Here is a 20292-nt window from a genome sequence, read left to right as displayed (position 1 = left end):
TTTTGTTTGATTCTATGAACATCGTGTTTCTAATGAAAACGAGCGAGTGTCTTTTATACTGTACTTTTGAGAGCATCTGGATGTAATGGAAGTAAACAGTTTCAAATGATTGCTTGTTGCTTTAGCAGGCTCTGTTGGATCATGTGGTATTGCTTCTTGTGGGTGTGTAGTTGTAAAGAGCAAAAATAAGGGCAGCTTCAAAATAAGCACTTATTTGGCAAAAAGTTATGTTTTAACGTGCTGAGAACAGACTGCTAGAAAATGATTAATTATTTTCATAGCTTTTAAATAGTGAAAAATACTGGAGAGAATATAATGTTCCACTAGTTTGAAAATGTTTAGGCGGGCCTCCAGTTCATGCTTTTCTTGTAGGTAGGAATATCTTTTGGTCCAGTTTTCTTAAAAACTGATCATGAAATGAAAGTTGAATTGCTTCTTGTGAGTAAAATTGATGATGTCTGCAAAGAGAGATTAGTTAAATTACACATGGACTGTTCTACCAGAAGTCATTGCAACATGTTAAAGAAAAGGTGTATGCACTGTCAGTCTTCTTGAGAATCAGCCTCTGATGTTTGAAACTTTAGAGTAACTTTCAAGTATAGTAGATAAGTCATATGTATTTACCTTAGAGACTAGAGAACAAGAATGAAACCTGTGTCAGGTATTCAACATCTTAATTGTGGGTGAACATGGTGGGATATAGTAAGGTTTTGAAATTCTAGTTCACTACTGACAAGGCTCGGTAGATAGCAAAGGACTTGTGTTCGGTCAAGCTTGAAGTCAAATTGAAGTTTTCGAAAGTATTTTTTTTCCTCTGGATTTATTTCTAACTGTAATTTGCCAGAGTGAAATAATAAACTTCAGCAAATAAGTGCATTGTAGTCTTTCCCAGTTTCTGTCATTGCTTTTCTTAAAGTCGATATTGTTGGGACGTGCATACAAAAATAGAGTACTTTCTTCAGGGCTCAGAAGGAGCAATTTCTCCAGCATCTCTTGCCAACTGCTGTTGTGTCTTCTTAGGGGAGTGGGAATCAGCTGTTTGTTCCATTGTGTCAACTTGACCTTGCCTTTCCCAAAGGAATAGAGATAGGAAAGCTGTGTCCTGATTGATATTGATTAGTTCCAGATTTTTGCTTTGCTTTCATTTGAGCACGCTAATGGAGAATAATGTGACCCTACCAGAAGGGAGGGGGTAGGAAAAAAAGAGAGCCTTGTGAAGGACTCCATTACAAAGGTTGCTAGGCCCTCCTATGATCTTCTTAAGTACTTTATCCTGCCACCTGGCACTTTCTCCAGATTGCCTGGCTTTAATTTATGTCCTGCTTATGCCAGATAGTGAGAGACTTGGAAAATGGTAACACTTTAATTAAAAATCAACCAAATAGAAACTGAAGGCTGATGTTAAAGCCTGTATGACCTTTCTCTCAGACACCTGCAGCTTAAAGCTGGAAGGGATTTACAATTTTTTCTTGTTAATGCCATTGCTTTTTGGATGAAGGAATACTTACCTGTATTGTGTTTTTATTCAACTGCTGTTGTTTTAATTGTAGGAAGGTTTACAATTCAGATTTGACTCTCCTTCTTGCTTTTCCCCTGCAGTGTATCAGGTTTAGGCAGCTGGGCATGAGCTCAAAGTTATTTTTGCTCAAACGCGAAGCATTGTGTTTAAGTTGGAAAAGTCTGTCTAATGGCTGGGAAAAAATGGCAATGGTTTCCCTTTGGAAGCCTTAAGATCATGGTTGCTTGCTATTAGAACAAACATACATTACCATACATTACATTTCTCTAATTTCTTCTTAAAAATTAGAACTTTTGAATTTTATTGCAGAAAATCCCTTCTACAGAAAAGTGATTCCTTTTCCTCGGGATTTCCTTACCCTTTTACCAAAGTACTACTGTGGTGGTCATTAATGGAATGAGAAGGTTTAAAGCCTCTAACGTCCTGTTTTTCTGCTGTTTGTCCTGGGAAAAGTTCCTTTATTCCCCTTCCTCTGTGGATTAAAAACTCTTTTAGGGTTATGCTGCCCAAGCTCTTGGCTGTGGAATGGTGCCTTAGTTGTCAAAGTTTATGATGGAGCCTTGAGGACTGATCCACCAGCATGTCATGGTAGGGCTCTTCTCTTGGGTTGTATAGGTTTTGTTTTCAGGTGCGAACCACTCAGGCCTGGCATCTGTGTTACTCTTTGAGTTTGGGTATGTTGTTGTGGGTTGTTTTTTTTTGTTTTGTTTTTTGTTTTTTTGTCTTTCACAAGCTGCAGGGAAGTCTCCACTGCACCCAGATCAAAGCCTTGAGCCTTTTAGTTGCTTAACTCTTGTTTAACGTCACGCTTCTTCAGTGTTAGCTTAAAATAGCACCACGTCTGAAACTGCCATCTATCTGTCTTTATGTAAAATAAAGACAGATACACAAATGTCACAAATGTCACCATACTGCTTCAGTTCTAGATCATATACACTAATAGTTCCGAGTAGTTGTGTCAATAGACAAGCATGCTTTTCTTGTTCAGTAATCGCTTTCTGTTTTGTGTAGTACTGTATCTGCTGGCAAAGAATGCAATTCAGCCTCAGGCCTTAATCCCTTCTTGGGTAAACTTAAGAGAAAAGAAACTGTGAAAATAATGCTAATAAAGTTCTGAGAAAATGAGACAGTGTGAACTTGTCAGGGGTCTGTACAACTTGCATGGTATTGCTAAACAGTATGAATGTGTTGATAAGTGTAATTTAATACATGTATATTTAAATAAACTACTTTTCTAAATAGATTTGGTGTGATTGTGAAGAGGCTTGTGTATTGTATACTATTATTTAAGGTACATTAATACAGTATTCTGTATTTAAAATGCTTAATTTCAAACTAATCCTGTAATATTATTACATATGAAGAAATCTTCTATGTTTAATACTTTTGTTGATATAATTCAAAAGAAATATGATGTGGATTATTATTTATTTTTTTCCAAATGGAAGCTGTCACCTAAGTGCTTATGTGTTGCTAATGTCACAATTGGTGATGTACTGTAGAAAGAGACATTATAAATCATGTGATTTATAATTTAAAAAAGGTATATAAACTTTCTGTATGCAAGCACAGAAGGATTTTTTAAATTTTTTTTTTACTCTTTTTATTTTTAATGAAGTTATGAATATTAGAAACTTTACTATTACAGGTAGCATCGATTGCAGACGACTCTGCAGAATCAGAAGAGATAACTGATACTCAAAAACGTAGGGAAATACTTTCAAGAAGGCCTTCATACCGGTAAGGACTTTTGATTTTGTTTTTGCTGGTTTTTAAGGACAGTTTATGTGTAACAGCAGAACTGTCTGATCAAAGGCAGTGACTTAGCTTCTCATGGGAATGGAATTTCAAATATATAAAAGTATCTCTTTTTGTCTTTCAGAAAAATTTTGAATGAACTCTCTTCAGATACTCCTGCAATCCCAAGGATTGAAGAAGAAAAGTCAGAAGAAGAAGGAGCTGGAATTTCTCCACTGTCCATGCCAAGCAGCCTGTATCACTCTAGCACAGGGCAATTCAGTATGTTTGCAAAGATACTGTGTTTTGTTGCAGAACAAAATAGGAACAGTTCTTTTTCTTAGAGTTCCATAATGAAGTAGAGATGACTTGCTGAGAAGGAGAACTTCTATACTACTAATTAATCCCGATTTTTATATTTCATTTCTCCTTATGTGGGCATGAAAAACATTTAGTCTCTTTCCTATAGTGCTTGTTGATTACTTGACTTAGTTCTTCTGGAATTCCTATGCATTAAAAATGTGGAGGTGAGGACTGGGTGGTATGCCAAATGTTGGCAGTGGTCTGTATTGCATGTGAATGTGTGGTGTTATAAATCCCTGCAGTTTCTTAGTACTGTGGTTTGCTATTTATTGATGTTAGTCATGAAATGACAATTAGTGAGGTAGTTTTTTAAAATGTGGGATTGGAGTATGAAATATTTTCTTTTGCTCTGGTTGTCACGTTTTCATGCTGTCTTAGCTGCAGCATTAACCTAAACTGTTGTCTTCAACATTTGATACTTAATCCAAAACCAAGTTCCAAGTTCGTTTCACAGTTCGGTTCTATAGATATTTATTTTTTTCATTTCTTTTTTTGTGTTGTGAGTGTAGCTCACTCCCCATAGCTCCTTGTGCTTAATCATTTATCATCCAAAGCATACCTTTCCAATAACTTCTTTATTTTTAATTTTGTGTTTGATGATGCTTCGCTCCTACAGGCTTTTTACTTTTTTTTTAAATACATTTCTTTGTGTAGGCACACTGAAATGCAGGTATTTTTCCTTTGATATAATGACAGGAAAATTGGAAAAGGCATGTTGTTTTCTGCAAAATCTTTTGAAAACAGAGGACATCTACTAAAACATTAGCAGCAGAATATAAAGAAGATAGAACAGCTCCCTGTGTGCCACGTGCTAGTCGCCTTTCTTCAGTTATTTTTAATTTGTACAGCTAAAGACATTATGAAATCTGAGACAGCCGACTTTGCAAATATCTACTCTTCTGCATAGAAAGTAACATTGCTTGGACTTTGTTAGCATCTGAAGTGCTCTTTTCCATGAATGTCTTGCCATGCTACGTGACAGTTATTCAGTCCTGACAATGCAACTATCCTTGATCAAATTTTTGTGTGTGTGTGTGTGGTGGTGGTGGTGTTTTATTTGTTTGGCTTTGCTTTAGCTTTAGAAGAATAGGCACTGTTTCCAGGCTTAAGAAGAAAGCTGTATAGAGTTTGCAGTATGCTCTAGTGAGCCTTCAAATCTTTCGGGCTTTGGATTTTTTAATCGCATATTCCTCTGGGAAACCAGACTTGTGGTTTAACTAACAATGTCTTGCAGGAAAACATTCTCGCTTATTAAATCAAAGGATGTTTTAGTTTGAATGTGCCTATAAATCATAGTGATGGAGTAGTGTATGAAAGAATAATGAAATTCTCAGTTTTTTTCTTTCTTGTTCAAACAAACATTTACTTTTGAAAAATCAAAAAGCTGAGAGCATCACCAACAATGGACTTGAAGTAGCAGAATTTATAAAAAAATAATTAAATCTCATTTATCTTAATTTAAGCCTGGCTTTAGCATGGACCAAACATAGAAGAATTCTGTTTTTTCATTCAGTACACTTTATTTGTGACATAAAATATTTGCAGTATTTTTAAGAGAACTGTCTCTACAAGCACTTACTTAATGTGTTCTCAGATGTAAAGAGACACTGCTTCAGGATGTCAGTCTTCATAGGTCCTGCTGATTCTGGCTTAAAAAAATCATTTTGAGAAAATTCATTTTGAGAGCCTTCTCTTCCCAGAAATGGCTTTCATATCCAACTCATTACTTTGATATTTGATATAAAGGAATATATCAAATTCTTCTTGGATGCTGCTGATTGCCCTCAAAGATACTGCTTGTCTGAAAAGTTTAGATTTGAGGTTGGATTCAAGTGGTAACAAGGTTGGTCGTCTCCTTGTAGTAGGTGCAGTCCTAATTTGGAAAGCGTGGCTGTTTACTTCTGGTTCTTACAGCTGAAAGGCACAGATCTGCAACATTTCTAGGCAGCTGTGCTGTTGGCTGCCCATGATTCTGAGCAACTGCTGTCAGCTAAACCCAGGGACGCTGTACAGGAATAAAACATCCCCTGTGTTGATTTCAGCCTGGATATGAGGCAGGAGCTTGCTATGTGTATCTATTTTATCTTTGCTTCACTTCAGTTGTTTTTCTATCTCTGTTTATCCTTAGAGTGCCTAAGTACTCTCTCCTTGGCCACTGCTGGTTGCATGGGTTCTCCTGTGTATGCAGCCAGCAGTTTATAAAGCTTTTTATGGCGTGCATGGCAATGAAGAACTGGTCTCATGTGTCACCATAGCAGTCTGTACTGTGGCCTGGTTTAAAAAAAAATGTATGTTATTGAATTTACTGGTTCCTTGTTTTTCTCTATCGTTCTCCATATTCCTGCAGAGAAGAGGCAGAATAAAGACCATAAAAAGGTGGTCTTGACTGTATGTTGGTGTCTGGAGATATGGAATGATTATTTTTGGAAGAACTGGATAACTAAATGTATCTTAAAACCAAGTATATTGTCTCTATTATCAGCAGTGATGGCTGTTCTTTCCTTACTTTACACCAGCCAAAATGCTGTGTTGCCATGGTTTCCAAATACCATTTTCCTTAGAACTTCTTGGCTCTGGCTTGTGGAAGCAGACAGGCTGACAGGCATGACCAGCTAGATAGGATATCTTTCTCCATTACATCCATCAACAGGGCTGTTGATCTTTCTGTAAGGAAAATATATACCTATAAGGTGCTACCTTGTGTGCAAGCCATGTAGCCTGTTTTGGCTACGAAATGGTTCTTACTGGCTGTAGTTCTGTCATACGGGTTATTGAATACTAGGAAAAATTGGTTTCCTTCACCTGTGATGGTGGCCTAAACATGCAAGAGTTATTTGCATAGTTGGTGTATGGGGGTATGTGCACACACGTGTGTGTGAGAGAGACAGAGAATCAACTGCCCTCACCCTTCCTTTCTACCTCTTTGTGCAATTTCTGATGTTCTTCCAGGAGCGATGCAGGAAAAATGAAAGTAACAAGTTCTTTTGCCATCCATTTGGATTTTTTGCTGTCTTAGGTTGGGTTTTTAACAATTGAAGAGTTAGGAAATGTATGGGGAAAGAGCAGCTTTTAGTTTCTTTTCCCTGTCTTGGAAGAGAAGGAAAGATCTAACCTCTTTCTGAAATAGAGGTATTAATCATACTCAAAGAATTGTGTTGTCTTCATCTTCAGCTCTAGCTAGAGGAGAAGCTGCCACTTAAATCCACCTGCACCATGTACAAACCAGAGAACGTCTGGGAATATTCTGTAGTCTTCTGTGAAACCACAATTTTGAGTAAAGGTCCAACACAAGAAATACCTGAGTCGTGGTTGAGGTTAGGGTAGTTAATAGGGTGAGGAGAACTGTCATGATCATAATATGATAGGAATCAGTCCTGTAGGGGAAATGGTTACTGAAGTTACATTCACCATTGTTTAGAAAGTACTGGGTCATGAACTGAATCAACAGTTGAACAGATTTTTATGTATCTTTTAATTTATTTGATGTGATATGTACCTGTGATGGTAAAGACATACCACTAACTCTTGAATGAGTTCAGTGTTTAAGTAAACGTCCCAGGGAGGTGGAGGTGACAGTGGCATTCTGCTGGGAAGTGCACGTGCCACTGAGAGCCTGCTATTGCCTTGTACATCATGAACAACAGAAAGACAGTAGTCCATTTCTCTTATTTCTCTTTCCTCTAACCTACCCCCAAATGGGGTGTTTTCTACTTTGAAGGGCAAACAAAGGCATCATCTTGCTCATTTATTCCTTTTCTTGTTATGTCTTAAGGAGCCTGCATGTAGTGTGCATCCACTTCAATGTGACGTATTCCTCACTGCAAGAGAAGGAAAGAAGGCCACGCTAAACTTGTTGTGAATAAGGCTCAGGACTTCTTTCAGTCTGAGAGGAATTCCTCGTTCTTCCCCAGAAGAAAATTGCTTAGCTGCTGAGATTTGGCCATATGCTTTTAAAGAAATGATAGGAGGTTTTAGTAGATTGCTACCATTCTACAATTTACTAAAAACAGTTGAGTAATCCACTATTGTCAAGACAAATCATCTGATATCAGTTGTCCACCTCTAAGATTTGTGTGGATATCTAACAAATCACATCAGATGCCCAGAGCTGAACATTCAGGAATGTCACTATCAATTATTGTGAACCTGACCATGAAATCAAAAGAGTTATCAGTCCTGGGTCAGTAGTCGTGTATAATGTTTCTCACACCACTTCAAATACAACGACAATGTTTGTAGTTCAAGTAGCTTTCCGGGCAGAAATAAGTTCATAGCTTCTTGGGAATTGGGTTCTCTTTTGTATGTTCCAGGAACTTTTTTCTGCTCTTCCAAGGACAATGCTAATTCTAAGAGGAATATATGATTAAAAAGCTGCAGGAAATTTCGTGTTTGTCTGAATATTTAATTGTGTCAAGCAACCTGCTGATTACACAGCATTATTTTTTATGGGGAAAGTGTATTTTTCTTATTGTTGACCACATGGGAACAGAACTTCATTCTGTTTCTCTTTTTATGTAAGAATCTGAATAGCATTATAAAACTTGGAACAATGTTGATGGCCTAAACTTTCACTTAAATTTGGGGAAGGAGGCAGAGTGAGTGCGAGATGAATTGTTGTTGTTCTCTCTAGGTGACCTTGGTTTTATCTTGTGATTTGGTAAACATTTTTTAAAATAACCTTTTTATATTAGTATTTAAAACTGCAGTTCTTTCTGGCTCTGAGTTACCAGTCTTTTTTCCCCCTTGTATTAAAACTATTATAGAACCGTTAATATTGCTGAACATACAGAGGAAATATGTGGGCTTCTGTTGGTTTTTTAAGTTGTTGTTTTTTTCCTGTTAGACACATAGCATGTACTGCATAACAGGCATTCTATTTGTGGATAGCAGCATTAAGGTTATATAATTGTTAAAAATTATTTGTTTTAAATACAATTGCTCTTTAAGCAAGGAGAGAACCCGGAGTCTTGGCAAACTATGTTTATTCTCAAAAGGAAAATGCACTTTAGTGTGTTGTACATCCTTCTATTGCTTAACCTGCCTTTTTCTTTTTACGTTTAGTTGCTATAACTCCAGGTGGTACAATCCAGATTTCTAGTCCACCTTCTGATGGTGCCCAGGGACTGCAGACGTTAACAATGACAAATTCAGGAACTCCTCAGCCGGGTGCTACCATTGTGCAATACACAGCACAGTCATCTGATGGTACACAACAGTTTTTTGTTCCTGGAAGCCAACTTGTTGTTCAAGGTATAGTTTATTAGTCTACTGATTTTTTTTTTTTACATATAAAACATTTATTCTTAATAGAATTTTCATTTTGCATTCACAGTATTGCACTGTGAAATGTTCATGTATATGTTTATGTTTATGTATACCAGCATGGAAGACAGTCTTACAAGGACACTGAGTTTCTCTCTTTGGGAAAGCAGCCATTTCTTTGGATCAAAAAAGCTATGAGGAGGAAATAACAGGATAAAACTACCCTCTGCTTTTAATTTCCTTGTCCAGACTTCAAGAGACGTGTTTAATTGAAGTAAAGATGCTGTTGCAGCCTCATCATCTTAGTTCAAACTGTATCTCATTTAGTACATACAACTATTTTGTTTTTTCAGTAGTTTCAATCTTCATACAACACAGGTTCTGAAGTTACTTGGAAGAGTGTAAGGCTATTTTTAGGGCAGAATTTCCTTGCAACTTTAAACTTTCTGTTATTAAAAAGGAGATCCTCTGTTGAAGCTAATTTTCTCCCTGAAGAATACTTTTCAGGCTCTGTAAAGTGTGCACATGTGAATACAGTGAGTTCTTAAACCTTTCTGTAGTTTATCCAGAATTTTCCTTCTGTTCACTGTTTCCATCCATTCAGAAGTGCTGAAGGAGATAAAGAACCAAGCATATCTTGAATTCTGACCAATACCAAGGAAAGTAAAGTTGAGATTTTAAGTTATTTTTCAGGAAAATTTTTTAGAAATAGTTGCAAGGTCTTCTGTATAGAGACACTAAAATAATGGCTGCTATGAAGCCATATGCTAAACGTGTATTCATGGAATGGATAAGGGTCATTGACTACATACAGATGGATACAGAATCTTCTAGTCCAACTTCCTTGTAGTGGGAAGGGATACCTCCCACCGGACCAGGCTGCCCAAAGCCCAGGCCTTGAACACCTCCAGGGATGAGGCATCCACAGCTCCACTGGTGACCTGTGCCAGTGCCTCACTGCTCTCTGAGTAAAGATTTTCTCCCTTGGATCTAATGTAAACCTACCTTGTTTCAGTCTCTCATACATGATAAAGTCCAGGTTAAGGATTTTTTTTCACCCTGGTATAGATGTTTAGAGTAAGTTCTGTCTTTAAGTGGCTGCTTTTCTTTCTTTGCTATAAAGGAAGCTCAGGGTGTAAATAAAGCTAATAGCTTGTAAATACTTGAACTTGTTGAGATAGTACTAAATATTGTACCAAACCTGATTTTTGTGTTGCCTCTGGTTAATTATGTGCTGAAACACAGAGTCTTTCTAATACTTTTAAAAAGCATTTCAAGGAAACTTTAAGACTGTAATATGAAGAACCCTGAAATGAAATGTTAGCCTTCACAGTGCATACAACATTGTTATATATGCCTTAATATGTCACCAGGAATATGTTCTTAGCAAAGCCTGAGGACCCAAATTAGTTTTTTCTCCATAACAATTTCCCATTCTGGCAGTGGAACGTTTCTGAGTGTATCTCACCTGCAGTGGAAGCTTTCAAAATGGATTCAGAGATGGTTACTGAATACCTGCTGCGTCTGTTTCTGGAAGCTTCTAAATAGTTACAACTGAACTGATTTGTTTTCTGTTCTTGCTCAGAGAAGTTGAATTTTTCTGGAGTTTCCTACAGTTCATTTGGCCCAAACTCTGATTCTTTAGTGAGGCTTACGGGTGTTGACACTGACTAAAAATTCTACATGAAATATAAAGGAAAAAATTCAGAGGGAATAGTAAGTGAGAATGATCTCAGAAATGACCACAGCGTAAGAGGTTTCAAATTATTATACACTCCGTTGGTACTGAAAAATCATTTGGAACGCACACAAAATAAAAAGGTATGAAAACTCCTGAGAATGTTTAAGCTAAGAGAGATCTGGTTTTGATAAGTGCATATCATCAACAAACCCGAGTGATGGAGGGAAACAATGGACTGGCAGGTCCTTACTGCGGGTCACATTGCTTGGTGTGCCAAAGTCTGTAGGGATATAATTTATGAACATTTGTTGTTAATGTACACTTGGTAGTTTCCTGTACACCTAATATTGTGTAGCGTAGATTATAATAGAAAAACAACATTCTGCTTAGTAAACTTTCAACTTCAACCCGTGCTTGAGATTTTTCTGAGGACTTGTGATGAAATTGAAGGATGAGTATAAAAGGGCAGAGATCCCTGAGTGATCCAACTGAGTGATACTTTGTTAGCTACTGATTGACGTTCACTGGAAAAATGGGGCAGTTCTGATGTCCTGATGGTTTCCTAAGACAGATCCAGGGTTTTTCTGCTAGCTGAAGGAAATGAAGTGTGTAATTATTAGTGAAAATGAGTTTTGGAAAGTTGCAACCAATGGTTTTCTGTTGGGATCGAGGTGTGTTTTCATAACATGAGATATTTGAGAGATCTGTGGCTGGTACTTCTTGTGTGCTTCAGCTCTGATGTTCTGTTCACGTGACACTGAAGCAGTCCCAGAATGACAAGGAGAATCCTTCACTGCACCGATGCTTTCATTTTTGCTGTCCTTGGCATAGTTCCACAGCAGATGAATTACCAGTCTAAATTAGTGTATCACAGACAAAGGCTTTAGAAGTGGACTATGCTCTGTGTGCAGAAAAGTGCCTGGACTGTAGGTTTGAAGCAACAGCTTTCATAAAGGTGAGATGTTTGTTCATTGATTTATTTATTTTCATAAGCCAGCCAGTTCCCTTGCACTTCCTTTTGAAAGAGGAGGAGATAGGTGAAGGGGTTGCTGTGATTCAGGGTTACTGTTCTGCCTGGTGGAGCATCTGAAATCCCTGGAGCTTTCTTCAGACTCTCCTGAAGCTTTTAATTGAAATGAAACGAGTGGGCTGTGGTCTCCCCTCCCTCCTGTTCCACTTCCTCCCCCCGAGGAGCTGTATGCAGCCATTCATTTAGTATTGGTTACAGCTTGTTAAGCGCTCCTGCCTTACTCGTCTGTCGGAGTTCTGCCTTCTGGTGGAGCTGCTCGAACCAAAACAATCACACGTGTCCCTTTAAAATTTTGCTGTTTGCTGTCCAATTGTGATTTAATCCTTCTGAATCATTTATGAGTTCTGGAGTCACTTTTAATTTCTGTCAGTCGGTGCTGTGAATCTTGGTCTTGTTTCACAGCCAGCTCAGTGGTGAGTGCTTTCTGTAGCTTTATGTATAATTGAAGGGAAGAGAACAAAGCTGGGCTTACAGAAATACGGAAGGGGGAAAAAAAAAGCATTTACTGGAAAAGCGGCAGTTGTTTGGGCTGCAGTTTCAGTGAGCTGTTCCAGTGACAGAGCATATTAATGACAGTGGTAGGCAAGTGAGGTCACTGTGATGTCAGTGCTCTTGCTTGTAATCCTGCACATGCTTGCTAGTTTGGAACAGTTCATGCTGAGCTCTGGGAGAGGAGCAGGGGAGCTGTGCGTGCAGGGGCTGAGCATGGCTGTTACAGGAGATGAAACAGGTAAACGTTTTGTTAGTCTTTTACTCAATATTGTGGCTGTTGAAGCGGTGCTCACTTGGTGTTGGTGACATTTTTCTTTTGAACTTGTTGCTGTAACTCTTTGATCTCTCACAGCTGGCACAGATGGGTTCCGGCTCTGTCCGGGCAGCGTTGGGTCTCAGTGTAATTTTAACAGTTTCATTTGGAGGGAAAAAATTGGTGTGTGAGTTTTGCACAGATTGCTGCAGGTAACGAACCTTTAATGTTTGACAGAGGATTCTGTTGGAAAAATCCACCAGTCTTTGAAATCCTTTAATATGGAGATAGCGGCTATGTTTGTCACTGTGTATTTTATTTTGTAGAAATGACACTGCCTTTTTGTTTAGCATTAAACCCTGTGCATTCAATAGCGAGAAGAGGCTCAAGCATAGCCGTTAGGGAAAGGTGCATGTTGTTACAGTCATGTAAATGAACCCTTATACTTTCCTTATTAAGGAAAACAGTGAATATAAGCACTTAGTTTTAAGTATTGCAACGCCTGCATGTTTTCTCCTCCACTGTTGAAATGGTCTGTTCCTCCGCTAATTGAGTTCAAAAGGCTGACGTCATTAGGCTTCCTGGAATCGTGTTGCAGTAGGGAACTGGAAAAGTTAAACTCCAAACAAGATACACATTGACGTCAGCCCCAAGTCATGCTGTGATTTAGTCAGTTCCTTTCTGCTTCGTCAGTTGCCTCCGGCCGAGCTGTAACGTTAACCAGTTTGCAGCCAGTACCTACGTGCTGCTCGGTGCTGGCGTCTATTTTTTCATCAGCCTGAAGATACTTATCTTCTCCGAGTCCATGTTTTGTGTTCTTAAGCTCGGAGGAATAGTGATTCATGCCTTGCTTAGCTAGTTCGGTGGTGAAGTTTAAAGCCCTCTGATAATTTAGTCCTATCATTATGACTCAGAGGAAGGGAGCATAGATACACTAATGCATAGCATGTATCACGTTTTTTTTTCTCCTGGGAAGCCACTGTAAGAACTCCGGTGCAGGGATGCTCTCTAGTGTTCAGAAAGTTATTTTTTCCAAGAGCTTGCTATTACAAAGTGTTGGATTTACTATTACTATATTTTTATATCTTTATGGCTTCTGTAACTTTTTATAACTTCTCAGAGCTTAACGTACAAAGGTAGCTGTGCTACCTTTACCTAGCAGGTTACCTGTACCTAGCAGGTTTGTTTTTCCACTTATAACTTTCTTTCTCTAAGTCTCAACTAAAAGCTGTTGGTTTCTGAAGACTCTCTTTTTCCCCTTGCAATTTTAAAGAGGAAAAAGAAATAAGGATGATGGGGGTCAATGTGCTGGTGGAAATGCACCAACTCCAGGTCGGTTAACACGCTCAGCCCTCTATGGGGTATGCAGCAATTAGAGCCCCATGCAGTTTGTCTAGAAATGAACACTGATGTTATAGACATGTCAGCCTGGACCAAGGTGTGGGTTTTTTGTCTCAGACACTGAAGTGGAAGGTATCCTTCTATGTAGTACATCTATATATTAACAGACTTAAACAATATGAATTTTTAAATGGTATTTTTTCTTCCTTTTGAAAGTCTGTTTTATCTCTACTAATGTCTATTTGAAGAGAAACAGTACTTTACTGTAATATTTAAAGCTATTACGAACAATTTTGCAGAATTAGAAATAATCACTTTGCAATAGGATCATTTACTTCCTTGTAAAACAAATGCTACTGTGGCGGTCTGTAGCACCAAAATAATTATGTATCTGTTACCACACTTGCAGATTGGTAAGCGAGGCAGTTGTTAGGCAGGGCTGGGCACTTTGGAAGCTGGTCAAGCTACTGATGCGCTGTGTTGTTGCTCACCGTGTGCTTGCTGATCCCAGCTGAGATAGGGGCTCGCTTCTTTGAGTGTGCAGTTGGTACTTTATTGCAGAGTCCTTCTCACAGCAGCAACAGTAAGTGCTGCTGGCGAACATCCGAGGGGAGATAAGGCGCAGGCAGCAAAGCAACTGGTGCTGCCAGGTGGAGGTGACCTCTGTTATGGGTCTTTCCCCATGACCTGATATACAAAACGCTTCACTTTGATGTTTAATGAGATCCAAGAGTCTCTAAGATTCTATTTTTGATAATACCAAGCTGAAGTTATGTCTCCTTGACACAGCTGGGGCTGCTAGCAGATGGGGAGGACTCAAACCAAGGGTTAAGTCGTTCGGTGATACACGAGAAGACCAAGGCTGCTGGGCCGTGCTCCAAGGCCGTCCTCTGCCAAGTTCTTTCCCTGCCCAGCCCCAGCAGATCAGCTCCCCGCCGCAGCTGAGCTGGCAGCTCTGCACCCCTGTGACCTGCTGGGCTGTGAGGGGGGGGCAGGCTGCTGAAGCTGGTGGGGGGGTTTGAGGTGTGGCTGTGACTCAACACAGTGCACAAACTTTAGAAGATTAATAGCATATAGATATATACATTTTTAAGTTGATGATTTGGATTTGGTTCATTTTTTTCTCCTGATGTTCAATTATGCCTCTTTACTGCTCTACTTGCCAGCTTCCCCAAACTGTTTTTGTCTGCCCACAGCGGGGGGTTGGAGCTAATTGATCTTTAATGTCACTTCCAACCCAAGCCATCCTGTGATTCAATGATTTTATTTTTGCAATGTGTTTTGCTGACACTTTAATACTGCTTTAAGTATGAAATGAGTATAGCAGCCCCTGAAATTTTCTTTTATATTTAATTATTTTTATGACAGAAGTGGACGTTGTGTTATTTGATGGTATGAAATACTTAGAAGTTGAGTGGGCAAATTCTTGCTTAAAATTTTAGGGGGATACATTTTTTGATTATTTTTTTTTCTATGTCAGATAAGACAGGCACATGGGATACTCACAGTGCTTGAAAGTTGGAACGCATAGTGTAGGAACAAAGTATTTTAGAAATACAGAAACGAGGTGCGTATATCAGAAAGGTATCGGTTCTGATTTGCAGATCAGATTTCAGATCTACATTTAGCATGGGAGAGCTCAAAATTGGCAGGCTCACGGGGTGAACTTTTGCACTCTCCTTTACTGCATGGCTGCACCTCTTCCTGTGTAACAGCCACTCCTTTCTCTTGCCTGTTAGTGCCTCAGCATCCCATGTGTGGTCCTCCTGCTCAGGGAATGTGCTTCTGTTCACTGTGCACATGTGTTCCTTTTCATTTTGTCAGCAGCAGCTCTCACCAGTTTTCCAAGAGCTGCCAGATTGCTGGCAGGGCTGGTGCTGTCACAGAAGAGGAGAAAGCTGACTACTGTGCCAGCTATTAGAGGACAGCCATAGCATATCACCCCCATTGGCTGTGCTAGGAGGACCATCTTTTTGTAGAATTGTACTAACAGGAAATTAGAGTGGATGCTCTGACAGCATTTCTCAAACACTCTTCCCTGTGTTGTTTGCAAAGAGCCAAGTAGAAGCTTTCACAAGCCTCATTCTGGCTGGCTGGTGGGACCGCATGCTAGATCAGTTTAGGTGATTCATTTTAGAGTATAGAAATGAAAGCTAGAAAGATAATGCACGTAGTTGTGATATTGGAGGCCTGTGAGATTCTTTTTGTAGTAGGGATCATGGGTAACTCATCAACAGAAACCTCTTCTTTCTAGAGGGACTTTTGTGTAGTTCTTTTTTGCCATTAAGTTTTACGTATGATTCTTTAATACAGCTGCCACTGGAGACATGCCATCTTACCAGCTTCGGACTCCCACTACTAACTTACCTCAGGGAGTGGTAATGGCAGCCTCCCCAGGGGCTCTGCATAGTCCTCAGCAACTGGCAGAAGAGGCAACGCGCAAGAGAGAGCTGCGACTTATGAAAAACAGGTAAGAACACATCATTAATAGCTGCTGTTGGGAAAGTAAAAACCCAAACATAACAAAAACAAAAGAAAACTAATAAACTCATATTCTAATGAAGTTTTTTTCTTAAAGTCACGAGCCCTGCCTGTTATGGACAAAGGGAAGGCAAGAGATTCTGTGTCAGTCATTCCATATACTTATAGCACTGATGAATGTTGGCCTTATCCCCATAGATTTTTAAATGTTCTTAAATGTTATGGTATTTCAAAAATCAGTATTGACGTCCATTAGTGGTCATTTCTCTAATGATCCAGATGTATACTTATTGTGGAAGGACATTTTCCTCACTAAGAATAAAATGACCGGTTTGGGCATGTGTGTCTTGCAAAATCCCAGGAAAGAACTGGTAAGAACAATACCCGAGAATCTCATTAGCAGCTGTCTGTAATGCTGCGAGGAAGACTTATGCTAGAACTGAATGATAATTATAGCATTTTCTATATACCTGCCTCAGATAAGTTACTATACAGTGCTCCTGTCATTTAGAACATTGTGTGGAGTGCCTGTATATTTTTTTAGTTAGTTGGCATGGAATTAACTATATGCTGTAACTACCTGTCTTTATATCCCTGCCTTTGTCTGCGTATTCTTGTTATTTTTAGGGGGCTTTCTCCTTTTTTTAAATGCATAGCCACTTCTATCAATGGAAATGAGATGAATGCCTCAGGAAAAAGTAGTTTGCTATGCAGTTCTCTAGTACACTGAATGGCCACTTGCCTTATGATTGAATTCATGGTATTGCTTTGCTCTCATGCCTGTTCTTAAAATTGCTCGCAGGGATTGCTGCGCTGTTGTGCTCCCCTTTGTTTTTCCACTCTGTTTTTAAAACTAGTCTCTATTCTGTCTCTGAAAATAACTTTACTGCAAAGTCCTGTTCTCTCAGTTTGGCAATTTGAATAGTTCCAAAACATTTAAGGAGTGGAATCCCGTTGCATATAAAATTTTTTCTGTAATTGAATGCTTTTTTGAGACATGCTTCTGAAAAATACCGTCTGAAATCTGTAGTCCTCTTTCTGAAAATACTATCTGAAGTTTATGGCATAACAGAATTCTGAGTGGAGCTATGGGAATGGCTCTGGGCTGCCATTTGCCAACAACAAAAAGTCACTGTGATGCGTCCAGGTGGACGGTTCAAAATGCTATCATACTGCAGCTGTTTGGACTTCTACTGTAGATTGCTACATTATGGTCAAAAACTACAGCAAGTTTTAAATGTGGCATCTAGCTTTTCATCTGAAGAGAGTAGCGTTCAATTTGTGTTTTCTGAAAGTAAATTCTGTGGGTCTGAATGTAAGATTTTGAATGCAGAGGTCATAGTCCTGATAAATACACAGAATGGAGTGTGGCTGAAAAAGGAAGGGCTGCTTTCAGTTTTGTGTCCTACAGTTCATGTCAGTACGTCATAATTTACTGTGCTTTTCTCAGTTCTTCAATGTGTTAGCTCCATCATTGTATTTGTTGGTGATGAATTTGTTTCCAGTTCCATTGTTTTGAATTGCATTTTAAACATGTTATTGCTTATGGCTGTTACATGCTGTTATGTATGTGCAATCCAACATTTGTTGTTGTTGGTAGTTGTTGTTGTTGTTGTTTTTATTTTGGAACCACAGGGATTGCAGGTAATTTCATTTATCCAGTCTTTGCCATACTGTGGCTGTTCCTGTAGTCATCTGCCTTGTATTGGTTCCAGGGAAGCTGCCAGAGAATGTCGCAGGAAGAAGAAAGAATATGTCAAATGTCTTGAAAATCGTGTGGCTGTGCTTGAAAACCAAAACAAGACTCTCATTGAGGAACTCAAGGCCCTCAAAGATCTTTATTGTCATAAAGCAGAATAACTGTCTTTCATTCGGACCTTGTTTATTATGAACTTTAATCAAGGCATGAGAGGAAGCAATTCTACAGATTGCCATATGAACTTGAGAAAGAGACACTTGAGGCCCTTGTGGAACCCCAGTTTTGCTTAATGTTTTCAGACTGATTTGGGAGATGCTCCAAAATTTGGAATTCAGTTGTAGTCTCCCTACTCTGCTGAGCTTTCTAATAGCATGCAAATGGCTTTTTGTTTGCACTTTTTACTTCTGCTTTTTGCAGGGAAGCTGCTAAAGAATGTCGACGTCGGAAGAAAGAATACATAAAATGTCTGGAGAGTCGTGTTGCAGTGCTAGAAGTTCAGAACCAGAAACTTATAGAGGAGCTTGAAACCCTTAAAGACATTTGCTCTTCCAAAACAGATTAGTAAAAATATTTATTATACTGTGAACTGACCTAAAATATGTCCGGTTGCTTTATAAGGCAATACATGGCCAACATGAATTATGGCTTTCTCTGTGTCATTTATATTATATTCCAACTTCTAACATTCCTGAAATGCTTTCCTGCTTTTTGTCAATTCATAGCTCTGCTTACAGGTTTTCCATGTTGCACCCTTCCACCTCCCAAGGAGCCAAATGGTTTTAAAAAAACAAAGAAGTATCAAAGTGAAAAAAACCCATAATTTCTAAGAGCTGTTTCTTTGCCATATATTTACATGCTACTTTTTACATGTACTGCTAGTGTTCTGCACATGCAAAATATTTTACAGCTGTTTCAAATGAATCATAAAGATAATGCATCCAGTGATACGAGAAAAATCAAATAACTCAAGGTATCTCAGGAAAGAGTTTATAAAAGAATGTTATGATTACATGTATGTATTAGCATACTGGTCTACAAATGATTTTATGACATATTTTTATATTAGTTGCTTTGTGGAAAGAAAAAGTATTGTATTGCTATCACTGAGTGCCATGGCTAAAGATAGTTTTTAATAGAATGATGTTGTTTAACCTGTGTAGTGTCTGATTTCCTTTGAACATCTGGTTATTGGCGATGCTTTTAAACCTATGAGAGTTTGGAGGGGGTGGAAGAGAAAGTAACACTCTGACATGATGCTAACTATATTGCAGGTATCTGAAAACGTCTGTTACGTGGCTGCTGTTGACTTATATTTTCTGTAGTCTGTGAAACATTTGGTATATTAGAAGTCTATGTATAAAAATTCAACTTTGTATCCTGAATAATTTAGATTCCGGACAGCTGTAGGCAGTTACCCGTACTGAAGGCTGATGGCGTAGTTCTTGTTACACTTCATCCAAAGTACCAAGGGGAAGTAAAGGTGACTTAAGGAAGAAAGCTTTCCAATAACGAGTAGCTATCTGCTGATTCGTGGGGTTCCAGAATAACCTGTAGGTGAGAGCTGAACTTTTTTTTAAAATAAAATTATGCTTAAGCCAGATTACAGTTTTGGTAAATGCGGTGTTCCAGCTGTTCATTTTGTCAGTTGCTTCTGAGTTCTTCTTTATTTCAGAAATAATCTAATGCTTGTTAGCCTGTACAGTCTATAAGGAGAATATCTGGGAGCTTTGCTGGAACTAGCAGCGCCGCTGCCAGTGCTTAGTTCCTGCTTCAATGGGGATGTGCATGCATTGAAGCAGGGGGAAGGAATTCTGCCATTACTGAAGTCACTAAGATTTCTTCACTTAATTGAAACTGACTTTACATTTAACCCAATTCTTCCTTATACTGCTTGGGGTGTGCAGAGGGGTATACGTATTTTTTAAATTTAAATCTTGTTTTCTGGCACTTTCCCAAATTACTTGAAATAAACAAGACAGCTTTATCAGAACCTTTAGAAAATCCCATTGGGTACTTCAGTGAGACTTCTGTAAGAAGAGGTTGCATCTCTCCTTTCTTGCGGCTACAGCAGTTGATTAAAGAAGGAAGCAGACTGGCTTTTGGACTCGTGGGCTCTGCTTCAGGTCTGGAACCAAAATGAAGTAAAATGTGAAATATGTGCTTCACTGCGATAACTCATCCTAAGCACTGAAGTCAGTGGAAGGGTCAATGTTTCTGCTGAAGATGGAGGATAGGATGAGTTACAGGTCTATGTTGCAGCTTCTAGCCTCAACAAAAGTGTCCAACAAATTGTTTATTGTGGCTCTATCACTAGAATCTGTTTTCTATTACAGGTAGGCATTGTTCCTGACTCTCTCAAGGAATTTGGAAACTAACCAGAAGAAAACTTGGGCATCTACTCCATACCTATGTGGACTCCAGTAATTTCTTTGCT

The 20292-nt window shown here is 38.8% G+C and overlaps 1 protein-coding gene across 13 annotated transcripts in view; it reads left to right on the top strand.

Moving 5' to 3' along the window:
- CREM (cAMP responsive element modulator) overlaps positions 1 to 19474 on the top strand; it is a 31717-nt gene extending 12243 nt beyond the window's left edge. For 4 of the 13 annotated variants that reach the window (NM_001278133.2, XM_015281264.4, XM_015281262.4 and 1 more), the window contains 5 exons: positions 3168 to 3259; positions 3402 to 3538; positions 8681 to 8869; positions 15992 to 16148; positions 17875 to 19474. In NM_001278133.2, the coding sequence (NP_001265062.1) occupies positions 3168 to 3259; positions 3402 to 3538; positions 8681 to 8869; positions 15992 to 16148; positions 17875 to 18019 (720 nt within the window). In that variant the 3' untranslated portion in view covers positions 18020 to 19474. 13 annotated transcript variants of the gene reach the window in all.
- Positions 19475 to 20292: the final 818 nt, after the last annotated feature.

The sequence above is a fragment of the Gallus gallus genome, chromosome 2 (genome assembly GCF_016699485.2).
Source record: "Gallus gallus isolate bGalGal1 chromosome 2, bGalGal1.mat.broiler.GRCg7b, whole genome shotgun sequence".
Classification (NCBI taxonomy): domain Eukaryota; kingdom Metazoa; phylum Chordata; class Aves; order Galliformes; family Phasianidae; genus Gallus; species Gallus gallus.
The sequence above is the reverse complement of the archived record's forward strand: the minus strand, read 5'-3'. Positions and strand labels throughout refer to the sequence as shown.